This window comes from Morchella sextelata (assembly GCF_020137385.1).
Source record: "Morchella sextelata strain SCLS chromosome Unknown scls_21, whole genome shotgun sequence".
Classification (NCBI taxonomy): Eukaryota; Fungi; Ascomycota; class Pezizomycetes; order Pezizales; family Morchellaceae; genus Morchella; species Morchella sextelata.
In genome coordinates, this window is record NW_025408636.1 from 1424664 (window position 1) to 1443520 (window position 18857).

Below are 18857 nucleotides of genomic sequence, written 5' to 3' on the forward strand. Positions count from 1 at the left end.
CGTTACTTGGGAATTTTTTGACTACTGTCTGAATCACAAAATCGTGCCTTTTTGTCTCCCGCCACATTCTACACACCTATTACAGCCTCTAGATGTTGGGCTTTTTAGTCCTCTTCAAAAACACTACAGTAATCTGTTAGATGAACAGATGGATAGTGGGGATCTGGGTATAAATAAGGGTATATTTCTTAGGTTAGTTGAAACATTTTTCGTTTACAGAAATCTGTTAATCTAATCATAAATGAAGACTTTTATTCAGGGCCCGCCGCCTTACCTACAGCCATAGTAATATTCTTTCCGCATGGAGAGCTGCGGGAATCTTTCCTTTCAATCCTCGCAGGGTTCTGGATGCGGGTGTGCATTCACAACATAAGCACTGGCAACCAAAAGTGTTCACTGTTCCAGCAACCCCCCGTACCACCAGAATGGCCAGAGCAACTACAAAAGAAGCATTAGCATTGCTAAATAGTCTCGGCGCATCTGCACATGCAAGCCGGCTGAAAGAGTTAATAGGGTCGCTAGACAAAGGTCTTCAAATATCAATCACGGACAAGGAAATCTCTGACCATATCAATAACAAAATCCGGGCCTCTACAGCAAAAAAAACCGCCAATGCAACCTTCACTGACAGAAGAAGACTTACCAAAGCAAGAGTGATCACTACTGAAGAAGTAATTAGGCTGAGAGAGGCAAGGGAGAAGGCAGATGGGGATAAAGCCGCAAAAACAAGTATTAGGGAGGAAAAGAAGAAATTAAAGGAATTGTTATCAAAGGAGGAACTACCTTCCTCTAAGTATAAAGCAAAGTCAAAAAAAAGTGTCTCTATATCTACTACTATTTCTGTAAATAATTTGAAGGATATTGGTAGGGTAGGCGTTGATGACGATGAGGATGAATGGTACCGGGTTGAGGATTTTGAGGAGGAAAGTAAGGGCTCCCCACCACCACCACCTCGCAGAACGGCCAATATGACCCTCAGAGGGGGTAAAAAGTATTAATAGATATTCAATTTATATACAGTATTTAATTCATTGACAATTCATTGATATTCGTTGATATTCATTGACACGCGCGGGCCCGTCGGGTTGCGTTGCGCCGCGATCGGTATCCATGTCATGGGCGGTATCACGGTCAAATACGTTAATGACTTTCTTTGGTTTTTTTTTTTTTTTTTTTTTTTCAATGATACATTAGAGATAGCTGGCAGACGTTAACGCGCCGATATCACTTAACTCTATGCAGGGGAAGTTGTCTGTAAATACCCATGAAACTCCGGAGATGGCATTTTATCGCTTTTACAGGAGGTGGGTCATCCTGCATACTGGATACTAGTAGAACTCCCAATAGGCTGGTACTTAATTTGATAGGCTACCTCACCATGTATGGGACGTTGTTCAGAGCGTTAATATAATAACCACTCGTATAGAAAGTTTAGGTGATTTATAGGGCCAGGGTTAGTTATTGTCTCCCTGGCGGGCCATATCACTACCTGTCCAGCTATAGATGGGTGTTCTTAGCGCGTAGAGATTATATATTAGAGCGCAGAGAGCTTTGCCCTCTTCTCCTATCATTGATATATGATTACATTGTATCTCGCTTCAAGTAAGCCCATATATAGACTAAAAGGTCTTTAGATAGGCCGAGTCATTCTAGGCTTTATATATGTGGACTGGTTGACTCTGGAAAGATACCCCAAACCATTTGTGTTCTTTGTGCCTTTGGTACCCAGGATCTAGAGAGACGAAACCTGTAGATAAAAGATTGCGGGTATAGGCAGGAGCTCTTTCACCCAGGTATAGCTGTGCTAAAAAGCGAATTGGCTCCGCTCTTGCACTTCCTTCATAATCCAAAGCCTAGATGAGGGAAATGTTAGGAAACGTCACTGGTCACCTACCAGCGATGTTAGTAGTGGGTAACTAGTGGGTAGTTAGTAGCATTGCATATATTCTTAGCTGTTCCGTGTCCGACACTTCTAATCTTCACATCACTTCTCTATAGTAAAAGTTAATACTTCACTTTTGACCTTCCTTCAATGCCGAAATCACAAGCAGATAGAGACTCCCGGTAGCCAAGGCAGCGAGCAGACACATAATCCATTCCCCCGCGCCAATTCACACCAACTTCCGGCACGACCCCACAAACACCGGCACCCCCCACGACACAGCCCTGCAACGCACGATCAAGAAAGATTTCCTCCTCCCCCGCTCAATGGCCAAACATCCACTGCCCCAAGCTCCCACTCTGCAGCCGCCATCCACCGAGACAAAACCAAGTGATTTCTCATGTCTGCAAAAACGCACAGTAATATGAGGTGTATCGGATACCACCGGGGTAGACATGCCAAGGTACTGGGTAAACAGTTCAGTATAACCTGGCCCATGATAGTGATGTGAGTTGCTGGGATTTCACTATCGAGTAGCTATCCCATCGACTGTAAGCGCATTCGGGCCAACCGGGCACCAAATCTTTGGCAACGCAACGAGGAGAACGAAATCTTCAAAACAAAAATTGAATCCAAATAATACAGGGCGAGTTTGATATAGTTAAATCTCATAATGATATTTCCTTCCTTCTTCATGTGTGGTTGCCAGTTGCGGAAACATGATAGATACGGTTGAACCACAAAACGGTTTTTACAGTCGATGGGATAGGCACTTCCAGAAGTCGCATACTGGGGGTTAGGTCTAAGCCCACCCAGCCAAGAACGTGGCATAACAGAGATGGCGCAGGGGGTCAGGAACCACTGCAACGGGTCGCCTCGGTAGAATAACGAATAGAAGTGCGCAATTAACCCCCGTCGCCTTAGCGCTGTACAAACCATTCAGGAAGGAGGGGGCAGCAGCGGTACTGTGGTAGACTGGTAGTTATAGTAGTAGTAGTAGTAGTGGTAGTAGTAGTAGTAGCAGTAGTAGTAGTGACCGCACCCAAGCTTGTGGCAGCACGGCCACCACGGTGCTACCTCAGCTAGCGCCAATCAGCGAGGTGTGCCGGGTACCTGGCAGATATGAAAACCGTACGTCCTGTCCTACAGAACATGCCTAGAGTACCGCATTAATTCGTCTCGGCGGCCGGTCACACAGGAGGTTGGAATAAACTGTGGCGGCTTCGAAATCATGTCTTACCTGCAGGTTCTGTGAGCTGGAGGTCCGAGGCTGCATCTCGCCCCTGAGTATAGAAGCTGTGAAAACTTGTAGTTACTTTCAAAGCCCGTAATCAATCCAATGTCTCCAGTCCCAACAGTAATCATTCGTACAGTTGAACCAGCAACGTTCTATGCCGGTGTAAAGAAAAGACCTGGTCCTAGGAAGAGACCAATTTCGGAAAAAGCTCTTGCACCACCACGCCCTATCCAAACTCTCCACCGGTCCTACACTGTCAAGTTTAAACTCCGTGTTCTTTCATACTGGCATCATACTCGGTTACCAATTGGGCCTACACAAACCCGGCAACCTAGTCGATCGGAGGTATCACGGCGATTTAAAATACCACTTTCAAACTTGACAAGATGGAAAGCCAACGAGGTCCTGCTCACCAAGAGCGGAAATGATATGCGTAGTATTCGGAATAGTCAACCTCGAAAATGGGTAGATATGGAAAGAGCTCTCTACACGCGTTTTATAGAACGTCGAAAGATTGGCAAGATTGTACGTCGCAGTTGGTTTAGAAAGAATGCTAAAGAAATTCTGGAAAGAATTAATCACAACATACCCGAGCCCTTCCGATTCTCCAACTCGTGGTTTCAAAATTTCCTGTCCTGGCATAATATCTCGCTTCGGTTTGGTACCAACAAGGCTAGCAAAATACCAACGGACTATCTCGATACCATCGTCAACTGGCTACAGTACACACGCGCTAATTCCGAGGTACGACCTGATAATCAGTTTGGCGCTGGAGATTCTGTAGAGGCAGTTGGGAGATACAGATTGAGAAATATTTGTAATATGGATCAAACACCAATCCCTTTTGAATTTCTTACTGGGCAGACATACAACACCGTTGGGGAGGACACGGTTTGGATTAAATCCTCTAAGCAGAATGGCTTAGATAAACGGCAAGCGACACTACAGTTAACTGTTTTTGCTGATGCGGTACCTCGTGTTCAACCTCTAATTTTTTTCCGGGGCCAGGGGGTTGGTGGTAGTATAATTGCAGAATCACGACATTACCACCCTCGCGTTGTGGTCAAATTCAATCCTACTGCTTATGCCAACTCAGAAAACATTCTCGAATGGATAGATGAACAATTAGTTCCTGCGCTAGAAGGTCAACCTGCTTTACTCGCCCTTAATCTATTTGGGGGGCATAAGACAGAAGACGTCTTGGATACTTTTTTAGCCCATGACATCACTGTATCTGTCATTCCCGGTGGCTGCACAAGCTTAGTTCAACCATTAGATGTGTCTATTAATCGACCCTTTAAAGATGTTTTTAGGGTAGCATTGTCCCTTTCTACGCCCGAGTCTGTTAAACCCTACTAATATTATATTAGGAGGTCCTGGAGGACCGGCTTGAAGAGATGGACAGGAACGATGCAGCTGGAAGAAGACTAAGTAACAGTCTAATTGGTAGAAGGAGAATTGCGACAACATGGGCCGTAGGAGAGGCTTGGGAGCGGTTTGGCACTGAAAAGGCACATGTAATTATCAAGTCATTTCGCACTGTTGGGCTTGCTCTACCTATTGATGGGAGTGCCGACTCTACAGAAATATCTATCAAGGGTTTAGACACAGCGGAGTTGGCTGAAAGATTAAGAAATCTCAGACCAAATCCACTGATAGATGGTCTGCAAGTAATTGGGGAACAGGATGACGAGAACGAAGCTGTGGAGTTGGTAGCGGGGCATCTAAGGCATGCTCTAATCTAATAATTTTTTGTACTTGAACCCTCGGGGAATGGAATATTGCCATACATAGCGGACCTCCCACCCGCAAGTTGAACCTACAGGTGAGACATGATTCGAATGACTCTTCAAGCCGCCACAGTTTATTCCAACCTCCTGTGTGACCGGCCGCCGAGACGAATTAATGCGGTATGTCACGCTCCATCCGGGGAAAGCGCTCCTCCCAGCGGAGACAAATGTGGGGGTTTGTTTCACCCGATAGGGCTGTCCATTATTATTATTATTATTATTATTATACAGTACTAGTCCAGACGCGCCCTCCTCTGAGTGATAAGCCATGCACACAGCCCTGCCAACCGGCGCCGGGGTCGATCCACACAAAAGCAGCCACCTGCAGATACATATACTCTATGTCACCACACGAGGGCGGGAGGGTCACTCATCCAGGGGGAGAGGAGGGAGTGCATGCGCCGGTGAAGCTGCTGGACGGGGGATGTTCCAGGGGTAGGTAGAGCAGGTAGAGTACTGGGTGTGCACGTAAAGTACGGAGACACCCCCATGTCCATTGTTTTCATTGGTTGATTTTTGTATCAACGCCATGGGTGGCAACCGAAGCAGCCAATGGTGCAGGGTGACTTTTACTTGGACTTATGTGGGAAAGAAATACCGAGACGTTCTCATATATCTTCACTTAAAAATGGAATTTAATTGTTAAAAATACAAACAAAAAGCCAGTAGTATCTCCCCTGCCTACCGCATCATCTGCATATCATTTCAGGCCCCCAGACTCTGCTGAGGGTTGTTATTTGATGGGGGTTGCGTTGCAAAAGCTGGCAACGGGCTACCCCAAATACTTGCTTGGCTGCCAAGTGTCACTTTAATTCATATCAGCCCAATCAGAGTTCTTTCCAAACCCTCATTTTTAAAAATTCCCCAAAAAGGGGTTCTCTGTACTTACCCTTAACCCCCGGTACATACAGCCACTCTGCAAAAGTGTTCGTGATTTAGTTTTAATGTCAGTGCGCAGTGTGGCGCACCCGTGGAGTTGATGTTATTAATGTTGAGATTCAAAACAACGAAAAATAGATAATATAGTTCGTGACTGTATATAAAAGAAAGTAGGTCATTAATCACCTTCATCATTGATTTCGGGCGCCATTGGTCACTAGGAAAGTCTTCTATTGGGGGTTTTGATTGTCCGCCACGGTTACATATGAAGAAATGTCTCACTCCGAAATCGGAATCACGAACACTTTTGCAGAGTGGCTGTAAATCAAGGCTGAGAGTGGGGGATATTGCTGGAGGGAGTGATCAGACAGCCAACAAATCGGATCAGGCTGCAGAATGCACCCGGGTCCGCATTCGGCAGCTGTGTTTAATATAGAGTATAACCTAGATATTGCAAGCATATATATATAGATAGATAGAGTACTCTACCTCCACCATGAATGTCCTACAACCTCTTCAGTGCCTGAGTCGGATCCATTCCGCGTATAATACCCCTCCTCCCCACAACCTCTCTTCTCCCTCCCAGTGACGAAAAACAATCCCCCCAAAATGGCAAACTTCACCCTTCAGAACATGACGCCCGGCAACGCCGCCGACTGCTACCTCCCCGGCTGCAACGGCGTCGTCGGCGGCCTGTGTGTCGGCGCGCTGCCCACTGGCGCGAACGTGAACCAGACGCTGTGGTGGTGCTGCACGCCGTATGCCGAGTACGCTTCCCCCCCCCCCCCCCCCCCAACCCCCAATTTCCCCCCCATACTGACTGACGGCAATACAGAACCTGCAGAGGTGGCCAATCCGCCTGCCCCGGCACAAACTGCAGCAACGGCAGCGCCTCCTGGTGCTGCAACGCCGAACTCGAGAGCTGCCCCGGCGAAGGCGGGCTCGAGGGCAGCTGCGTGCCAAAGAACTACACCAACCCCGTCCTCGACGGGCCAGCCTGGGGGCCCGGCGCGAGCTCGGGCGTCAGTGCTAGCGCCAGTGCTAGCTCCACATCGACCGTTCTGAGTAGCAGTATCAGCACCAGCACTCTTCCCGCGAGCACAACAGTGACGGAGAGCAGTGTGCCGACGACGAGTACTAGTGCTGCGGCTGGGAGTGGTGGTGGTGGGGGCGGGGGTATATCGGCGGGGGGAGCGGCGGGGGTGGGCGTGGTGGGCGGAGGGGTGTTTGTGCTGGCGGTGGTGGGCGCCGTGTGGTGGCTCCGCAGGCGGAGGAGGGGCCCGGGCCACGGCGGGGGTGCCATGTATCTGGGGCAGATGGATGCGGGGGACAAGCCGATTGAGGTGGAGGCGCAGGGGCTGCATGAGATGGAGGGCATGGCGGGCCCGAGGAGCGAGATGGAGGGCACGGCGAGCGTGGAGGGTCAGAAGGAGGGGATGAGCAAGGCGGGGAGGTGAGGCAGGCAGAGCTGGAGGGGTGCGGGAGGGGTATAGGACTGTACAGGGGGAGGGTTAATATTGGGAGCACAGTAGTACTGGCCATGGGATATTGTTTTCGTTGGAGTTCTGAGGGTTTCGATTCTTTTATCTTGGATTTTCAAATTGCATATATCTAAATAGTATAATCTTCCTCCTTGTGGTCAGGAAGCATTATGATTGGTTGATTTTCTTCTACCAGGACTGCTATGCAGTGTAGATAGTGGACAAAGAGCCACTCCCGAGTTCGGAAGGGATGCAACATCCACTTTCATAGGTAGGTAGTTTGTACTGACTATTAATATAGATCTATAGATATCATGGATGACTGGCTTCGTAGATAGAATGGACATTACAATATCCACTCAGAGGTCGTACATAGATTGGACAGTATATTTCTCTCTCTTAAGCTTAAGCTTTAGCGAATTTGCGGCCGGAGGCTGCATTCCACTTGTATTACAATATAGGTATGTAGCTAGGATAGTTAATGAAAATGTAGTCAAGTATTCCTTGGGTTTTTTTCTGGCCATCTACAAGTTTTTCACTCGGGATTGTGCGCAAGAATCAACTGCAGTTGAATTCTTGCAAGGCGCCGTCTTTTCCTCCGTGAGGAAACAATGTACATGATCGAATTCAACCAACGGAGCCAACAACATTTACAATCACAATTGGACCAATATATCCGAAAAAATCAAAATTTAGTAATCAAATATTCTCTCGGCATGTTCAAGTCCACCAACTGTTAGAAACCCACAATCCAACTCTGTACGCTTACTAAGATCTTGACCGGCCGTTAATTCATCCCATCTATATTAACTGCCATTACGCACCAAACGCACCAATTAAACCATCCATCGTTATAAGAACCCCCGATCATGCACAAACCACTCCACCCAAGCCCGCATCATCTCTACCAGCACTCTAAAGCACTCCGGCCCATTCGCAAAGCCGCACCTAAACTGTGCCTCTAGCTCTAGTCCAACCTGTCAGCCCCCCCGAGCTAGAGCAGGTATACCCAAGCGCTGAATTCCCTCACCCGCCATGCCCCAGGGACGTTTCGGATGCAGGGACGGGGCTCGCCTGTTTAAGCATGCAGAACATAGGCCTCGGAGCTGATTAGTGAGCAGTGTACATGTGAGACTAGTGGCGGTGCCGATGGTGGCGTGAGGCGTTAGTTCCGGTGAGCCTTGCAATTAGTTTGGGGCTGGGCCTGGAATATTGGACGTTGCTCTGCTTGGGGAGTGTAGATTTGGGACATACATGTGCCCGTTAATTGGTTTCATGGTTCAGATGGATGGGAAAGGGGTATGTGCTTCTAGAGAATGAATCATGCTTCCTTGTCTGTGTTTTGTCGCAGGGGGGGGGTGGACAACTAACGGTCATCGGTATATAGTGTTATATGTGCCCGGGGCTGAACGAGCTGCTAAAGAAGCGGGATTGGATGTCGGGCTCAACGTGCGAGACAGCTGCAGGCGCTGGTGGTTTGGGGGAAATGCTGGTCGTGATTATAAACTCTGCAGGGGTGGATTTGCAGATCATCGAGAATAGTAATATCCTGGCCTGGCGGCTCCGTGCGTGCTGAGTGAGTTTTTCTTCAATTGGCTTGGGGTGTTTATATTATCCGCTGTACTCCGGTGGACGTCCCTGATCGAGGATACGAGTTACACAAGTCAGAGTACCACGGTATCGGAAGGGCATTTTTCGTCTGGTTAAAGCTTAAGAGGCAGCGCACACACTCTATGGCCTTGCCGGGATATTGAAATGCTACCCCCTGCCAAGGAATGCCTGCAGTGGCGCCCCGAAATCTGCAGCCACAAGCAAGGCTGTATTGGTTACATAGTCATTACTCCCTTAAATTCGTCGGATACGTTGACCGATTTCACTTCTTCCGGGGGGGATTGCTTGAGGTCGCATCATCAAGAATATTAGCTTCGAGTCAGATCTCATGAAGTGGTATATACTACATGTAGTAGCTTCCCAGGTTAGGCCTTCACAATGTAGTCGTGGGTCAGGATCTACGACATACGACAGGACATATATCCGCAGAGCAAAACCACTGCAGAGTTGATCAGTCTTTCCGGTAACATACAGAGCCGCTTTGAAACGAATAATACTTGAAGGCTCCGTTGAAGGCCTTCGCCAAGTGCCTAGTCCAGGTGGGCGAACAGGTTAGTCAGCGGCCAAGGATATATGTAGCGAGTGATGATTCATGATCAGGCGGGTGCTAGTGTCTGGGCGCGCGGCCGGGGGGGAGGAGGATGTATGGGAAGGCAGACAGACTCAACACCAATTCCCAGGTGCTCAAGGATGACTATAAGCCTTGAGAGACTTGATCGGTTGATTCAGAACTTATAAGCTTCATGGATATATAGTATTGTGGTCGACGAGACGAGTTGGCTCGAGCTTACATTCTAGCTTCCGCTGCTCGACTTGAAAAATCCGAGCTTTAGGTGTTATTTTTAAACGTATATGGTAAAGATGCGGACAATATACAAGTATCCTTGGTAATTTATTTTACAAAATGTTACAGAAGAAAACCCTAACCCTAGGAGAATATGTTCCGGTAAAGAGATTTGGAATGACTTTGATGACTGATATCTGAGCATGAGCTCGAGTGCACTCGAGTATTTACAGGTACGGTGGAGTCGAGTCGAGCAGCTGTTATCACAAGTAGATTCGAGCCTCCCCTCTTGCTCGTCTCGAGCCGGCTCGCCGACCACACTACCATGGATACGTGCAGCCACTCTGCAAAAGTGTTTGTGATTCCGATTTCGGAGTGAGACACTTGTTCATATGTAACCGTGGCGGACTATCAAAACCCCCCAACAGAAGACTTTCCTAGTGACCAATGGCGCCCGAAATCAATGTTGAAGGTGATTATGACCTACTTTCTCTTATCTACAGTCACGAACTATATTATATATTTTTCGTTGTTTTGAATCTCAACATTAATAACGTCAACTTCACGGGTGCGTCACACTGCGCACTGACATTGAAACTAAATCACGAACACTTTTGCAGAGTGGCTGTATATATATTGACTAATACAAACGGTGTTGGTGCTCCGTTATACGCGTTGATTTCAGGCGTGTGGTATGTTCCGGGAAAATGTATGTCTTCACGACCCGCCTATATACGCACCACCATGAACACTGGTGCTAAGATCTAGCTCTGTCCGTATCCGGGAATCTATCACGAGTCTCTACACATAACAATTCGCTGCCTGGATAGTCAAAAGCCGCTTGGGCCATCGATGCAGGCTGAACCGGTCTGCGACGAGTGGAGATAGCCACAACTGAGCTTCCGACATCTGATTCCAGTCAAATACATATCATCAATGCCCTGAAAGAAGTGAAGGTTTATGCAGGGGAGGGGGTAAGAGCTTATATCGCTCTCTGAATATTGGCTACTCGCGATGGGGATCAACAGCCCTAACCCATATTAACATATCATCAATATTCCGACCAATAACCAGAGTTGAGGCTGTATGGTTCATGCACTCCTTGCGAGCGAGGAGAAATCGAGAGTTTCGCAGGTGATGCGGGTTTCCGACTGCCAGCTAGCTAGGAGGCATTTGCTAGAAATCAATTCATGCAGGGCCCTCGCTCAGGGCATAAGACTGTCCCCGGGCAGGAAGATACGGTCAGAGACTGAGGTGTTGTGCCGAGTACATATATATATATACAGTGTAAATTGGTTTGTACATCTCCTATCGGCTCGTTCTACAAAGGGTGACCGGTCAAGGTTGCCGGCTGTTTGATCACCCGTACGTACCTGCTGAAAAAGCAAGAAGCACGTATATATACACTACTCGTCTATTCATAGCGTTTCCGAACACGACCGATATTGCATACCATACAAAAAGGAGGGCTTGATGCTTTTTCATATGGTATGCAATAGCACCAGTCGTGTTCGGAAATGTCATGGAATTAGTAGTACGGGATCGGATTTAGAACGTGCTTCGACGTACAGGCTCCGTCAACACTGCTATATCCCCCTGGAGGTGAAATGAAACTTTTATAGTACAACTCCACATCAGCATGTATATAAAGTATCGGGGTTAGGCTGTCTTCAACGGCGGGGATTGGTGAGAGCCTGGATGGTGTGAGAGAGGAGTACGTATGGGAGCATTAGGTAAGGCCTTAAGGGGAAACTTGGTACTTGCGTTAGGCTAGTCCCTAAAGATGGTAGCTAGTTGGATAAGGTGGTCACAACATGTAGGTGACCACACATTGTAATTGTCATTTATAAAGGAAGAAAGATTTGCCAATCAACCGGCCGTCTTCCAACCATCTCAAATACAGATAACCCCAGTAACCTCCACAGGGTATGCATACGAGTTCCAATCTACCAAGTCCAAAGGGAAATACAAATGAAACACCGAAAGCTAATGGCATGGAGCAAGTGAATGACGACTTTCAAGCACGTACAGCTTGAAACAACGAGGCTAGTGTGACGAGAAAGCTAATTCTGAGGAAGAAATCAAAGACAGAAATAGCATAGGGAGCCATCTGTCCTGTCACAGTGGTTGGGAACTTGACTCGCGACAAAGCAAAAGGAGAAGAGCAGGACCTATCTAGGAGATGAGGGAGTTCCAGGTATCCCTGTATTCTACAAACGCCGCCCAGATCCGTTTTGTTTGAATCACTCCTGCTTCGGTCCAAAGGAGACCGTCAAGAGTGGGAGAGGCTCCCGCCCAAAACATAGACGAGTCTTCATCCCTGAGATGAGAAAGAAGCGTGCACTGTTTCAGAATGTGATCAACACTCTGCTGAGAATGCCCGCAGGGACATCTCTTGTATACTCTCTCGCCGTTTTCATCGAGATAGCATCGAAGCCTGTGGTCGATTGACCCATTTCTTAGATTCTCGATCAGGTTCATTTCGAGAGTCGAGAGACTGGTACCGTCCTTTGGCGATGGAGGTTCGAGATCAGTGGCGGAGGGAGCATTGAGCTTCAAACATGGTTAGCACGTGACGGGTCGGGCTGGCGAGCGGCATATATGCGCCGTTGTGAGAATTGTGGGCTATGTAATAAGGTGTGGGCAAACTTACACAATCTGTTCCTATCTTCTCGCAGCGCCTATATCGTGATGTGGTCATAATCTCGGAAATGAGATCGACTTCATCGATAAACGTCTCCATTTCATTTCGAAGGGCAGAATCGTTCACCCCTACAGTCATAATATTGCCAAGCTCTGCATAGGCTTTTCCAAAGGCCTGGCCCCTAGCTGAAACGATGAAAACACGCTGCGGTGGTAGTCCGCTAAGTCTCAGCTGATTATCTACGCTCGCATGTGTCTGGGCTATGAATTTAATTCGGCATTGTTGATACAGTACTCTCTGAGGTTTAGGCACCCCGTAGTGGCCGTCTTGAAAATCTGCCATCATATTCGAAATATGCTGATCGGCCTTGGAGCGTACGAGGATGGAGGGGATTTTGAAGCGTTTGCAATGCTTTAGTATCTGAATATCCGTCTCGGTAAAGCGATCACCAATTACGACAATGATGAGGTCAAAGATAAACAGACACTGTTGGTTGAAATATTGCCAGCCAGGGATTTCGAGTGTCCCAGCACCTGGAATATCATACCAGACATTGCTTCTGCGATGTGGCTCCTTCCCTGGTTCTGGATAGCGGTTGATCTTTGTCGTTGTCTCCACAGCACCGGTAGCTGCCAGCTTCTCCCCCAAGAAAACGTTGATTAACGATGATTTGCCAACGCCGGATATCCCTGCGACAGCGAAGGCATATAGATCCGACCTAAACCGAAGCATCCGCTCTGCCTTCAGCTTTTCCTCCAGGGTCGGCCATACTTCCGGGAAAACCCCGTCCTCGTCCACCTTTTTGCGTTCTTCCTGCAAGTTGAGCCTGCCACCCTCGAGCCTGCTTCTGTCTTCAGGAATCTTCTCTCTCTCGCCATTGACCCTCTCTGCTCTCAGAGAGTCCTCCCTCGCCTTCATGATGTTTATCATCTTTTCCATCTCGAGACACCTTGCTTCCAATTTACGGACCCGATCATCCTGACCTCCTTCGTGCACATGTTTATGATTATGATCATGACTATGGTGGACATTGAGGCTGACCGCATGCATGGTGTCATTTTCGCGAGTAGGAGAGGCGCTGAACCCGGCAAGGAATTGGCCGATTTCTATAAGCTTGCGGCCAAAGTTTGCTATATTCTTCCTTGCGGTGGTTATAGCTTCAAACATCTTCCAATATATATATGCCTTTGTCAATTGTTGGCAGTACTTGATTCGGTGATCCCTCTTGAATTGGACCTGGCTATCAATGGAACTTACAGTTTGTGACTGACGGGCTTCTGGAAACAGGAGAGGTATTCGGAGTATCGAGTATATATATGTAGTCAGCCAAGGTGGACCTGAGGTTGTACGTCGTTCCAAAGATGTGAGAGTGGGTTCCAGAAGATAAGAATTAAGGCAATCACCCCGCGAGCTAGTTAGCTCGCTTATATTCACTTTGAGTGATTGGTTCAATCCGACAGTAATTATATAATCAATCAGCCCCACTCGATGCAGCAACTTTCAAATCAAGCTTCCTCATGTGCCTTTATTGATGATGACTCCCGCAAAGTGTATAAATACGTAGCCAGAATCGCACATGTAGAGTATGTGGACGCGACTGATATTGCATGCCATACAAAAATGCGCCAAGCTCATGATTTTAGTAGTATCCAATAGTGACCCAGTTTAAAAACGCCAAGTAGAGGATCTGCTTGGCGATTGTATACTATATATATGCACTTTTTAGAGATGCCTTGGAGGACATGTGAATAGTCCAAGTGATATGTTGTGAGTCGGCTAGTTCCGATATGACCAGAATCATGGTCAGCAACATGATCACCGCCGGAAACTCGCCCCTGAGAACGTGGGAGCAGCTCGTGCGGATGAAGTGTTAATGGGAACCCGCAATGGCAAAAACAAGCCGTTAGACCTACGGCTGGGGTATATCTGTGTTGTTTCAAGGCTGCGCTCGCGCGGTAAACGGGCCGGGGAATTAACTCGCTCGACAGGGAACGGGGCATCAGAATTATGAGGACTATCATGCACATAATTAACCAGTTAACACTATCGATCAAAGTAGTCCCACCGAACAACAACCCTAACCCTACTCAATAGGGATGGTAGGAAGTGGTGACATGTGCTGCGTCCGCTGTCGTGTAGGTACACTATTTCTCCATACACAAAGCCAGAAGCCCTGGTAATTGTAGATATGTACGTATGGAGGAGTCTACCATCTATGGGTTTTAAGAAAGATTCTGTCGAGGATAGAGTTTGAAATTCACACTAGTCCCATCATCGGGTAGCACTCGGTGCTTCTAGGCACCCCTGTCGGGAGAGTTTTTTTTCTATTTTGTTTAATTCATTAATCGTATGCAGCTTGAAGGCTATGACGATATCGCACTACCCCGGAACTACCCTACATACATCCACCGCCACTTACAAATAAAACAAACTAAGAAAAGTAACTAATACTAAGAAAATTTTTTGGCTCTGTCTCTCCTTCCATCTTCCCTCCTGAACCCAAATATAAAACCTTCGTATCCTGAGTAGTCATCTAGATATGTATACAAATACCTTCCAACTTTGATAGTGCCTATTCTATCACTTATTGTTCCATTGACCAGTATTGTACCTGTTTCAGGTTTATCACAAAAATTAAATGCCTGTGTCTCGCTGTGCTTAAACTATACCCACCCCGTAAGTGTGTACTGTTCACTGTTTTTGCTATTCTATTCGTTGAGTGTCTCTTGTATTTCTGCTACCCTATAGTTCCTCTCGCAGAGGCCGACGATATGTATCTTTTTAGGTAATGATACAGAAGCTGGGGAAGAGTGGACCGGACTTACAGTACTGATCAGGGAAGTTTGGTCTGGTTGTTCTGTCTCTGTACTTTGCCCCGGAGGGGAAATAGAGGCAGGGTCATCGCTTGTAGCTGATAAATTGAGATTCATTGCTGGTGTTGGGGTAGGTATTGCTGATAGTGATAATTGTTGCTGTAGTGGAGGGGTATTTTCCATCTCTATGGCTTCTTCAGGGCCATGATCGCTATACCTGCTATGGTTGCTTCTGTTGTCTTCGGTATCAGAGGAGGAGGAGGAGGAGGAGGAGGAGGAATAATACTCGCTTTCAGCTTGGTGTGTTGGTCTCGTTCTTCTGGTATCCTCAGCGGAGGATACTGTTGTAGTCTCGATACAAGCTCATGAACTTGCCACGTAAGTTCATGGTTTTTCTTCGCTAAACTGCTGACGTTCCTTCGTAACCTAATAATTTCCTCAGACTGCTGTAGAAGCAAGTCTGCTCTGACAGCCATGAGTTTCTGGATTGTCATGGTTGAAGCCAAAGAGATAATAAAATAGTAATCTCTGATTGGAGGAAAACTATAAGAGAGGTATTCTTACGGTGTTGTGAGAGATACATGGTAATCGCTCCCCTCTCGGGAGAGTGTCTGGTATAATCTAATCTGGATATATAATCAGGGTTAGTATTATATTACAAAATTAGTTCTACTTGGGGCTATAACCACACTCAGATCTGGAAACTTAGTTATCGTTTCGGAGAAGGAGTGAAACCATCAGTTATTGGATCTTATGAGAAAATATCGTTGGGGCTGAGCTATATTCCATTGTATCGATATTTAAGCTACAGCTCAATAATATGGGCACTAGAAGTTTCATTGAATACCTACTAATCTGTATGCAAGCTTAGTCATGCCTGAGGTTCCTAATCAATTATACATGTGTATCTTTAGGTTTTCTCTATATTAAAGTGATACATGCATTTATAACTAGAGCAGCTTGAAAATGACTAAGAAATGGTTTGAAGACATTATTTTGCTGTACCGTAAACACATGATTATTCTCCATCAAATTCCAGGGAGAGCATGAAAAAATAATTCTGCTTTTAGATTGTTAGAAGGTTCATATACAGAAACCATTTTGAAAATGGATAAAAACTACTTATTAGGAATGTATTCTAATAAATGTACCCACAAATTGCACAGGTATTATACTCAATATTTCAATAAATAGGGAGTAGTATACTAACCATGTCCGTAGATATATTTGAACCCTATGATTTGGGTCTGCAACTTGTTTTCAAACAGAGTATTAGAGGCGAAGCCAATAAATATTTTATAGCCAACGTGCAACAACAAATCTAAGATCAAGTTACTCCCATTGATGTCAACCTTTCAAAACAATTGAAAGAACTAATGAATCAGACACCTAGTGATGGGTACGAGACAATATGTATTGAGATTTTATTTTGAGATCAAGTGTGAGATGAGATGGGATCAGGACTCCCACAAGATGAAACATGATGAGACGAAGTCAAATCTCATCTCGTCTTTAACTTTGTATAGTAAAAGTGCCAGACGTCTCGAGACTTTGTCGTGAGACTAGATACAATACAAGATGAGACTAGGACCTCCCTGAGATGAGATAAGACGAGATTAAGCCAGTTCTTGTCTCATCTTATCTTGTGCCTATCACGACAGATACCCGATTGGTTGATTGCAGCCGTGGACTGCCATAACAGTAATTCATATTTCGGTAAAAGGGCATGGTCTAATTGTATTACCAGCAGCTAGAACCTGTCCTACAGATGCAATGCCTCAAGTGAAGCCAGACATGTATTATTTGACAAACCTGAGTATTATGTATCCTAGCAAATCTCATATACTTTTAAAATATCTAATTAGTTTTATCTAGATACCGAAAAAGGTTAGTAGATCCGGATTGTAACGGAGCCATTTCAACTGTCTGGTGTATGAGTACATACAGGGCCCGGTGGTATTGTTTCCGGACCGAAGAAAGGCTTTACCAGAACTTAGTAAGGAAGTTAGGAGCAGGGAATAGAGGCCTTTGGAATATAAGTACTCAGGCTCATTCTTGCCCTTCAGTCCTATTCTCTCCAGTCTTCATCAGAAAGAAATATCAAGTTCTTATCGGTAGCAGAGCCCTTAAAGATTATTGAGTTCTAGCGATAGTATCTTTGAATAATCTGCAACCTGATTGTCTATCTTGCACAGCCGTCTCTATTCTATCTTATTCTATTATCTCTTAGAAGAGACCCCCGTTACAGATAATCTTTAAGGTTTAAGTCACCTTCAGATTATTCTTCCTCTATACAAAATGTACGCTCTCCCAGCTCCAGATGCACCCCTTCAGATTGAATGGCAGCCGGTGCCTCTCCAACTTGATGCCACCGGGCAGACACAGCTTGTTAAGAAGCCCAGGACCGCTCTACAGACCTACATTCCCGGTTGTGAGCCTGCCTGGTAGGATACCGACGAGGTTTCCCTCCAACAGTCCATTGAAAAAGACCTATACTGAAGGCAGGACTGTCATAGACGGTCAAAGGAAAGGATGAAGGCGCCCAAGGGTCTTTTATGTTTGATACCGGTTGTACAGGAGCTATACTCAACCAGAGTTTTATCAGAAAACATGGAATTCCCTTAGTGCGGCGGGATTAACCTCTGACAATGTTTGATGCTCAAGGAGATGTCATGATGGGAGGAGGCGAGTATTATACTCACCCGGTCCGCATGACTATGGGAGATCATAAGGAGACACTCCGATGGGAAGTGGCTACTTTGGAAGAAGGAATGACCGGTTACCTGCCAATTAGTTGGGCTAGGAAGTATAACCCAGATATCAATTGGGAACTCAACACCATGAGCTGGAGGAGTGACTACTGCATGCAGAATTGTCTCCCAGCGGCCACCAAGATTGAACTGATCTCTCCATATCAGATGATGGAAGAAGAAGAGACAGCCTATCAATTGGTTGGTTCAGTATGGCATGACGAGAATGGAGGTGATATTGCTGAGAAAATACACCACCTATACCGGGAATGGGCTGATGTATTCAGTCAAGAAAAGATTGAGGAAATGCCGCCGCATTCCCATAATGATTTGAAGATCAAACTCTTGCCTGGCACCGCTCCCCCATTTGGCCCGCTATACCCATGTTCCGCTCCAGAATTGAAGGCCCTTCGCGAGTACCTGGACAAAGAATTGTCTTCAGGAAAGATCTCTAGATCTAATAGCCCTGCTGCGGTACCCATACTGTTCATTCCTAAGAAGGATGGGACATTGCGGATTTGTGTGGATTATAGGGGATTGAACAAGGTCACTGTGAAAGACAAGTACCCGCTGCCTATCATGAGTGAGCTCAGGGACAGGTTGTTCAAGGCCAAGATCTTCACAAAGATAGACCTGAAGAACGGCTTCAATTTGATCAGGATAGCCGAAGGTGATGAGTGGAAAACCGCTTTCAGAACCCGCTATGGACTGTATCAGTATAATGTGATGCCGTTTGGCCTATGCAATGCTCCCTCCGCCTTCCAGGTAATGATCAATGATGTGCTAAAGGAACTACTGGATGAAGGAGTGGTTGTCTATATTGATGACATCCTCATCTACTCGGAAACTGAGAAAGAGCATGAGCTACTGGTCAAGAAGGTTTTACAGAAGCTTAGGTAAGCTAAGCTCTGTGCCTCGATCAGTAAGACATCCTTCCATGTCCGAGAAGTAGAGTACCTAGGCTATCACATTTCGGAAAAGAGAAT

The 18857-nt window shown here is 46.4% G+C and overlaps 7 protein-coding genes across 7 annotated transcripts; 5 read left to right on the forward strand and 2 right to left on the reverse strand.

The window, feature by feature from the left end:
* Window positions 1-425: 425 nt before the first annotated feature.
* On the forward strand, window positions 426-998 carry H6S33_006924 (uncharacterized protein; the record flags this gene model as incomplete). The annotated part of the gene is made up of 1 exon (XM_044838289.1): window positions 426-998. One exon carries the CDS (start codon window positions 426-428, stop codon window positions 996-998), a length of 573 nt encoding a protein of 190 aa, XP_044689742.1.
* Window positions 999-3221: 2223 nt separating this feature from the next.
* On the forward strand, window positions 3222-4864 carry H6S33_006925 (uncharacterized protein; the record flags this gene model as incomplete). Its single annotated transcript, XM_044838290.1, has 2 exons — window positions 3222-4433; window positions 4490-4864. 2 exons carry the CDS (start codon window positions 3222-3224, stop codon window positions 4862-4864), a joined length of 1587 nt encoding a protein of 528 aa, XP_044689743.1.
* A 1533-nt stretch (window positions 4865-6397) lies between these two features.
* Window positions 6398-7245, forward strand: H6S33_006926 (uncharacterized protein; the record flags this gene model as incomplete). The annotated part of the gene is made up of 2 exons (XM_044838291.1): window positions 6398-6555; window positions 6624-7245. 2 exons carry the CDS (start codon window positions 6398-6400, stop codon window positions 7243-7245), a joined length of 780 nt encoding a protein of 259 aa, XP_044689744.1.
* Window positions 7246-11839: 4594 nt separating this feature from the next.
* On the reverse strand, window positions 11840-13475 carry H6S33_006927 (uncharacterized protein; the record flags this gene model as incomplete). The annotated part of the gene is made up of 3 exons (XM_044838292.1): window positions 11840-12007; window positions 12068-12217; window positions 12318-13475. 3 exons carry the CDS (start codon window positions 13473-13475, stop codon window positions 11840-11842), a joined length of 1476 nt encoding a protein of 491 aa, XP_044689745.1.
* A 1831-nt stretch (window positions 13476-15306) lies between these two features.
* H6S33_006928 (uncharacterized protein) lies at window positions 15307-15615 on the reverse strand (the record flags this gene model as incomplete). Its single annotated transcript, XM_044838293.1, has 1 exon — window positions 15307-15615. The coding sequence occupies one exon, from the start codon at window positions 15613-15615 to the stop codon at window positions 15307-15309; it is 309 nt and encodes a 102-aa protein (XP_044689746.1).
* Window positions 15616-17419: 1804 nt separating this feature from the next.
* H6S33_006929 (uncharacterized protein) lies at window positions 17420-17569 on the forward strand (the record flags this gene model as incomplete). The annotated part of the gene is made up of 1 exon (XM_044838294.1): window positions 17420-17569. The coding sequence occupies one exon, from the start codon at window positions 17420-17422 to the stop codon at window positions 17567-17569; it is 150 nt and encodes a 49-aa protein (XP_044689747.1).
* Window positions 17570-17769: 200 nt separating this feature from the next.
* On the forward strand, window positions 17770-18771 carry H6S33_006930 (uncharacterized protein; the record flags this gene model as incomplete). Its single annotated transcript, XM_044838295.1, has 1 exon — window positions 17770-18771. The coding sequence occupies one exon, from the start codon at window positions 17770-17772 to the stop codon at window positions 18769-18771; it is 1002 nt and encodes a 333-aa protein (XP_044689748.1).
* Between the last annotated feature and the right edge of the window lie 86 nt (window positions 18772-18857).